Source organism: Osmerus eperlanus, chromosome 6 (genome assembly GCF_963692335.1).
Source record: "Osmerus eperlanus chromosome 6, fOsmEpe2.1, whole genome shotgun sequence".
Lineage (NCBI taxonomy): Eukaryota > Metazoa > Chordata > Actinopteri > Osmeriformes > Osmeridae > Osmerus > Osmerus eperlanus.
Window position 1 is genome coordinate 17,820,657 of NC_085023.1, and position 7,852 is coordinate 17,828,508.

The 7,852-nt window shown below is 43.7% G+C and overlaps 2 protein-coding genes across 2 annotated transcripts in view; one reads left to right on the forward strand and one right to left on the reverse strand.

Moving 5' to 3' along the window:
- Nucleotides 1-3,165: 3,165 nt before the first annotated feature.
- htr7a (5-hydroxytryptamine (serotonin) receptor 7a) lies at nucleotides 3,166-5,333 on the reverse strand. Its single transcript, XM_062464652.1, has 2 exons — nucleotides 4,640-5,333; nucleotides 3,166-4,343 (listed from the first exon to the last, which is right to left on the reverse strand). The coding sequence occupies exons 1-2, from the start codon at nucleotides 5,170-5,172 to the stop codon at nucleotides 3,536-3,538; spliced, it is 1,341 nt and encodes a 446-aa protein (XP_062320636.1). The 5' UTR covers nucleotides 5,173-5,333; the 3' UTR covers nucleotides 3,166-3,535.
- A 1,085-nt stretch (nucleotides 5,334-6,418) lies between these two features.
- The window catches only part of zgc:65997 (uncharacterized protein LOC794398 homolog), a 125,508-nt gene continuing 124,074 nt past the window's right edge, over nucleotides 6,419-7,852 (forward strand). Inside the window, exons 1-3 of the mRNA XM_062464138.1 lie at nucleotides 6,419-6,772; nucleotides 6,871-7,048; nucleotides 7,208-7,663. Coding sequence (XP_062320122.1) covers nucleotides 6,449-6,772; nucleotides 6,871-7,048; nucleotides 7,208-7,494 — 789 coding nt within the window. The 5' untranslated portion in view covers nucleotides 6,419-6,448 and the 3' untranslated portion in view covers nucleotides 7,495-7,663. The remainder of the gene's footprint in view (nucleotides 6,773-6,870; nucleotides 7,049-7,207; nucleotides 7,664-7,852) is intronic.

Consider the following 7,852-nt stretch of genomic DNA (forward strand, 5'->3'; position numbering starts at 1 on the left):
GCGAGTATGTCTCTGTGTTCCATACAGACCACACAGTGTTTCTATGATATTGCCTTAATATCTAAAGAGACTCTCTTTATAGACTAAAGACTAAGAGACTCTGAGAGCATAACAATAATACTTGTTGCCATTGGTCTGAATCCCAAGCAATACATCTGGTGAAAACCAGGTGTGACCCATTACCTGGCTAATACCAACCCTACAGTGAAGGGTAGTTGGAGCAAACCTCTCAGCATTCCATGGCCCGCCGGTGGCCCGTCAGATTGTCAATGATATGGGTAAGGAACCATGATACTAGTCATTACTGAGGGGATTGAAGATTGGTGTCCTTCTTGTCCCATGGGTGGTTGGTTTGAAACATAAGGATAGCTCTATGTGCACCTGCAATTCAACGAGACACTTCAGTGGGGGCTCTTTCTTTAGGCCGTCTAATGGAATTAATGTGAATGATGAACAGAGACAAATATAGAAAGAAGCTTGAAGAAAACCTGCTCCGGAGCAAAGACTGTGGCGAGATTCACCTTTCAGCATTCTGTTACTCACAACCAAGACACCAGACAATATGTAGAGAGACATGAAGATCACAATTCACCTTAGGTTCCAGGTAACAAACAAACTTGAACCCCACAGAATATCTGTGGACTGAACTGAAGTTCACAGTTTACCTTCAGCCGTAACCAAACTGAAATATTGATATATTTAGGGGGATTCATTTACAATTGGAAAATGTATTAAAAATTGATATTTAGGGGTATTGTGGGAATGTGAAGGCAGACAACACTAAATTGACAATGAATGGCACTGGATATATCAGATTAGGTATAGACCCTGGGTCACTGGTATGCCAGCAACACATCTACTGTTAAACCAATGTGACATTGCCATGGCTTAAGGGTCAAAATAGTCCTTATAAATGTCAAGGTCTTTCACAGCTGTCATCCATCCAGTGGTTGAACATGCAGAATCTAACAAACATTGACTCAACCCAGATCTGAGAAGTCTTCAGCTGCTAAAAGCAAATCTAGCTGTCTGCCATGGTTAACCCCACCCTTTGCCATGACACATTAGTCGCAATAATGAAGTCAGAGGGATGTGTGGTCCATGTCTCTTGACTGGTCACATGACCTGCCAGAACAGGAAGTAATGGGCACCAAGAAACTGGACAGCTGGCCACTCTGCGGGAGTGTGAGTGTCCTCTAGAGTGAGACCCTGGGGGGTAAATAAGCTTCACTAACACATGTGCATTATAAAGAACAGTGTTCCATGTAATTCATATTGAAGCCTTCAACTAAGAGGACGTTTTACAGCATCAAATGGAATTAAAGTGTGTCAAATGCAACCAACTGCCTTTGTCACATTGGTCCCTCGATGGTTTCCTTCGTGTTATCTTTCAGATTCCATCTGTACTCTCAACATTTCGAATTGCTGTTTTAAACAGTCAATCTGGAGCGCTGCTCAGCAGGGTAAACACCATGCTGCTAAAATACGTCTTTTGGATCCACTTGAAGATCATTGGAGTGGGGAAAAGATAGCCACTGATTTTCAGAATTGTTTGCAGGTCCATTAAAATGTAAATGGTTGCCAATGCAGGACCAAGAAAACCACTGGGGTCACATGGGAATGACAGGCTGACACGTTCAATTAACGCTTTCATTCTCCGTCACTAATGGTTTATTGTTCGTTTCCACCCAAAGTCAGTCATGTTTGGGTGAAGTGAAAAGGTAGCCTAAAACACAGAGTACTATACTACTTTCCTTGCTTAAATTCAGGATTGACTACCATTTTCTAACACCATCCACATCTGCCTCTCTTTCTCAGTTGTGAGATGTACACCTGATGACTGGGAGAGGATTGGCTCTCATTTCCCTCTCAGTTCTCTCCAGGCTGTTAAAGGGATTAATCCAGCACAATCCACCGTGTCAGCCAGAATGTGTGAGCCCCCTACTCTTCACGGAATTGTCACCTCGCACTGAGGTTCCTCTAGAGCACTGGGAGCACTGTACATGCATCATACCGCAAATGAGAAACTTGTGTCTCTTGAACTCAATTACAATAGCAGCTTATGTAGCAGCTTTAGTTCACTACACTGATAGCACACCCTAGGTGTGGTATGTAAAGCTGAACACACAGACAGGCTTTGAAAGAGTTGACCATATCATGCTTTGTAAGAGTTGACCATATTATAGTTTCTCTCAAATATTAGATTCAATAAGTAGAATGTCCCTGTCCCTCCTGCGTATGCCTTGGTTTGACTCCTAACGAGATGACTTGGTGATGAGTGATTCAGGGATGTTTAAGAGTCTCTCTGCCTCCTCTTCTCTCCCTCCACCCCCCAGCTTTCCTGTCTACTGCCTCAGTACAAACTGCAACAGCTGATTAGCTTTCAGCAGGTCAGAACAACTATTCTTTCATTAGGACCTAATCTGTTCAGTTTAGTAAATCTTGTATTGCTTTAATTATACGGGGTACAGAGTCTCTGGAAGGTTGTGCCCTATTTTACATGCACTATTTTCTTAATAGGGAGCATGTTTAATGAGTTGTAATCGACATACTAATAAATTGTCCAGACCATAACTCAAAACGTCCAGTTTAAAAGCATCTTGCATGTCCATTTCTTGACATGCATGGTGCATGTGCAATTTTAAAAACATAAATAAACCCCTAACAAATAACTGTACAATATCATATCAGATTATGTTTTTATTACTACAATATGATTTGTCTGTCCACATGGCCCCTATCTTAATATTCAGATATGAATATATTCCACAAGTGTAGGGAAATGCAGATTTTCACTGTCAGTCCTTAAGCAAGTGTTCCATGACATCATATATTGTACACAACATAACTGACCTTTACAAAGATACCTTAATGCCAAAACTATGAGACAACATCAAAACAACCTACAACGGTCTGAGCCACAACAAGAACTACTGACAACACATCATTACTAACCCTCATTTGAAACCTTTACATCAGGTATGAAGTCGGTGGCGACTGAGTGTTCAGGTAAGTGACTCTGAGTCGAACAGGACTAGAGTTCTGAGTCCAATGAACTGGATCTTTTATTAACTTCTTCATGGTCGAACCTCTCTGACAATGAATACTGACAGTGGTTACCCCCAGGTAAAAATGGGGGTATAAAAATATATAATTCATATTTCACATGGATATACTTGTTGAGATGGTAAGGATCTCTCCTGATATATAATATTCTGGTGCTTTACAGCTAAACTACATGATGACATCCTGGATCCAAACCCATTGACCCTTAGTAGATGACCATGGACCACTGTGTGCTCTCATGCAATAGACCCAGCTGGTGAGAACTATTTTAAGAGTATCCTGGACAATCTAGATCTATATTTCAGAACCCATGACCCGTGAAATTGTATTTGTCCCTCTGATGTTTCTCTGGCAAGGATTTGGTCAGTTCAAGTGCTAGTGTGAATAGCAGGCAGGCAGTCCATGGGGGGACAGCCTGTAGATTTCCAGTCCTCAGATCAGGACCAAACCAGCTGAGACCCACTAGCAGCTAAATGACAGAGTCAGGCTTCTCCACCAGCTTCAGGGCCTCATGCATGCCGGCTGCAGACAGCTTCCGGTTAATGTTGCGATAACGGCAGCGCAGCAGGTTGCTGTAAGTGGTCCTCAGGTCGCGGTTGAAGAAGGCGTAGATGAAGGGGTTAATAAGGGAGTTGGCGTAACCCAACCACAGCAGGGTCCGCTCCACCCACAAGGGCACACAGCTGCACTCCACCCCGCAGATGAAGGGCCGGGCGGTGGAGAGAAGGAAGAAAGGCAGCCAGCAGACACCGAAGGCCCCCACCACGATCCCCAGCGTGGCCGCTGCCTTCTGCTCCCGCTTGAAGATGGACATGTTCTTCCTGTCGTTCCTCAGGAGGCGCGACAAGCGCGTGCACTCCTCCACCTCCCTGTGGAGCTTGAAGGCGGCCGACACGCAGTCCACGCTTTTCTCCTCCTCTTCCTCTCCCGGTGTCTCTCCCTTTTGTCTGTGCTGGCCTCGCGTCTCCTCTGCCACACGGGGGAAGGCTGTGATGGTGTGTTTGGCAGCGCTGAGCTTGGCAGCACGGTAGATGTGGTAGTACATGAAAAGCATGACAGACATGGGGATGTAGAAGGCGACAGCGGTGGAGTAGATGGTGTAGCCAAAGTCCTGGCTGATCAGACACACCTTGTTGTCGTTAACGTTCTGGGCCCAGCCGAAAAGAGGAGGCAGGGTGATGGAGGCAGAGAGGAGCCAGACTGAAAGGACCATCTTAGCCATGCAGCGCCCGCTCTGCCTAACAGGGTAGGTCAGGGGTTTAGTGATGCCAAGATACCTATAACAAATGCCACATTAGTCAAACCTCTCTTAGACTAAAGAGAGAGAGAGACACAGAGAGAGAGAGAGAACATATGTAGAGAAATGTATATATAGATGTATTTATATATTAAGTATATATATATATACATACCTGATTCAATATAATTAAACATCAACTGTAGAAATATGTCCAAAAGGATAAGCACTTGCTTTATACAGAATAATTTTTGTTGATTATTTTTTTAAGAATAATTTGCTCTAGGTTTGATCCCCAAAATATCTACTTAGGTGTGAGTAGTATATGGAACTCACCTGTCTATACTTATTACGCACAGGCTCATGATGGACGCTGTGCAGCACATCACGTCCATGGCGATGAAGACGTTACAGAAAAATTGTCCAAAAATCCATTGTCCCCCAATTAGGTCTGTAATGCTGACAAAAGGCATCACCGCCAGTGCAACGGAGAGGTCGGCAACAGCCAGCGATACGATCAAGTAGTTAGACGGCTGCCGCAACTTCTTCACGAAACATACGGAGATCACCACCAGCAAGTTCCCACAAATAGTGAACAATGTGAGCATGGTGAGGACAGCACCAATAAGCACTTTCTCCACTTGGCCATAGCTGAGAATCTGCTCCCCGCACTGAGTTCCATTCTCCATCAGTAAAGTTGTTGTCGGCGAGGTCGCCTCGGCTGCCTCCACTGCGTCCTGCGCAATCTTCAGTAAGTGTGGAACAAGCGCCTCCGAGATCATGTTCGTTGCGCTGGTCTCTCTCATCCTCTCCTTTATCATGTAGGCTCTCATGTTGCTACTGATAGTACCGTTGGCATCTACAACCATGCTGGTTTGTTTTCATCCATGAACTTACGAACCCGTGTGGTGACATAAACGCACAGATGTGCAGTGTAAATGCGTCAACGAAATCTGCTCCGAGCGCACTACTTCACAGCCAAAAGAAATACTCTAATTGGTCTATTTTAAGGACATTGCTCATTATCAGCGCCTCAAGTATTTGTGCACATCAGAAATGACCCAGAAATGTGTGATTTTCTTTCTGAGTGTGTTAATCTTGATTCCAGGGGTTGTTGTCGCTTTATGACAGACCGTGCAAACATTGCGCGCAATTACAGCACATTATCCTACCAAGTGACGTCAGAGACATCTTGAAAATTACAATATATCAAATGTATGTAGAAAACAGGGTGGTAGTGGGCTATCGCTGAATTAAATCTAAATTAGTTATGAAAAGTTAGGTTCATATTCCTTTTCAATTCTCGTGTTAATGAGAGTGTCTGGATTCAATGTGTCCTTTGGTTCAGCCCTACATTAATGCACGTAGCCTAATCATCAATCCTCTATTGTCTTTCTGAATAGTTTTTGACATATTTAGCTGTTAACTAAGCATAAAAGCCTATTTGACAGACAACCTATTTCACAAACCAGAAAGGCTATTTGAAATGGTCTAATCACCTAAAATCAGGCCTCTTGAACTATGGCTCACATCAATAATTATTTGACAGCCGATGAAGCGATGAAGTTACTGTTACTGTTAAAGGCATATTAGTTTGACTGTGGTAGGTTGCTGTGAAGAGCACAGTAAATTTGCAGTTCATTACAATACAACAGCATCACCGTGAGTCCGTGTTGGGTAACGGTCGGGCTAGTTTGATGCAAAATGTTGTCGTCTGGTACATCCTTACACGTATGCTACGAATATAGGCCTATAGCAAATATTTTTTGCATATCTGCTAAATAAATACCTTATTATAATTTTTTTTACACACCAAATAGGCCTATGTTTTATGACTGAATACTGACTACGTCTTCAATTAGGCTAATAATATATTACAGTCTCAGGTTTTCTCTTGTTTATTTATTCACCTAAGAGCTGTTCATTTATTTACAAAAGAACTGGTTGACCATTTACTTCTGCCAGCCATGTGTGTTACTAAACATAGTCATGTACTACGGTGGCCCTGAAGTGCAAATCACACCCACTCATATTAGTGGGTGTGATTTGCCGTTCAGGGCTACCGTAATACGCGGAGTTGTGTACGCATTCCCCACCTCCTACACAGGGCGGCGCTGCTGTGAAAACATAATCATTTGAACTGTCATGGCAGCTGTAGCTCTTATACAGGGCGCAAGTAGAGGACTCGGACTTGAATTTTGCAAGCAAATATTGCTGAACAAATCCCCAGCATGTGTAATAGCTACGTGTCGAAACCCGGAAAATGCCGTGGAACTACTGAACCTCGCTGCACAGCACCCTGGCAAAGTTACAGTGTTAAAACTAGACGTGAACAGAGAGGATGACATAAGTAGTGCGGCAGAGAAGGTGAAACAGTCGTTCGGTACACTTGATCTTATCATAAACTCCTCTGCCATGCTTCATCCATCCGGTAAAGGTGAGACCAGTCTTCGAGATGTTTCCGCTCAGGTAAGGGTGTCCAGGCAGCACATCTTTATAGAATCAGAATCTTGATGCGGTGACAATCATAATTCATGTTGCTCTTTCCATTCGTTTATTTGTAACAGGGAATTATTTCTACTTTGACGACAAATACAGTGGGACCGCTAGTGATGGCCAAATACTTCGCCCCACTTCTGCAGAAGGGGGCCGGACTATTTGGACAGCAGCCTCCAGAAAAAGCCAAGCAGCACAGCGGAATCATAATCAACATGACGGCCAAAGTCGGATCCATAAGTGATAACGGTAGGTAATCATAAACCACCCTGCTGTGACCAGTGTCCCACATAGCTTGTCTGGCAGTTTTTGACGAACTCACACTGTGTTCTGTGTTGATTAAAGCCTTGCACTACGCAGAATACTTAACATATTTGACCCTCTCTCTCTGTGCCTGTGTATCTGCAGCTTTAGGTGGTTGGTACAGCTACAGGATGTCCAAAGCAGCCCTGAACATGGCTACCAGGAACCTCTCTATTGAGTTGGGGAGGAGTAGACCAAGAGTAGTGTGTGTGTCCATGCATCCTGGTACTGTAGACACAGACTTGTCAAAGCCATACCATCGCAACGTGCCCAAAGAAAGGCTCTTCAGCACCCAGCACTCAGTCCATTGTCTCCTGGGCATAATAGACACTCTTAACATAGGCAAGACTGGCAAGGCGTACAACTGGGACGGATCTGAGCTGCCCTGGTAACGGTAGAATAACAAACTTAAAAAAATAAAAACAAAAACAAGTGAATGGTCTATTTAATAACTTTGAGAACAACTGGATCCAGTTGTTCTCCTGACTGACAGTTCTAACTTTGTCCTAAACAACAGGACAACACCTTGCGGAGAGGTATCAGAGGAGACATGATGTAATTGTAGAGTAATTCACCTTTACAAGGAGTCACCAGGGAGTCACCAGGGAGTCAGGTGGCTGAGTGGTTAAAGTTGTGCAAAATGAAAGTCATTTCAGCATCTGTTGCTGTAATCGTTCAAATAAAGACCATTGACCATTCTTTTGTTTTTATGCAATGCAAATGGTGGTTTTTAGTTTCATGAAATACAAG

Excerpts from the sequence above, each read along its gene's own strand:
- htr7a (XM_062464652.1), bottom strand. The coding sequence starts at position 5,172 with ATGGTTGTAGATGCCAACGGTACTATCAGTAGCAACATGAGAGCCTAC. Across the intron at positions 4,344-4,639 it reads TGCGTAATAAGTATAGACAG|GTATCTTGGCATCACTAAAC; the intron begins GTGAGTTCCATA and ends CATTTGTTATAG.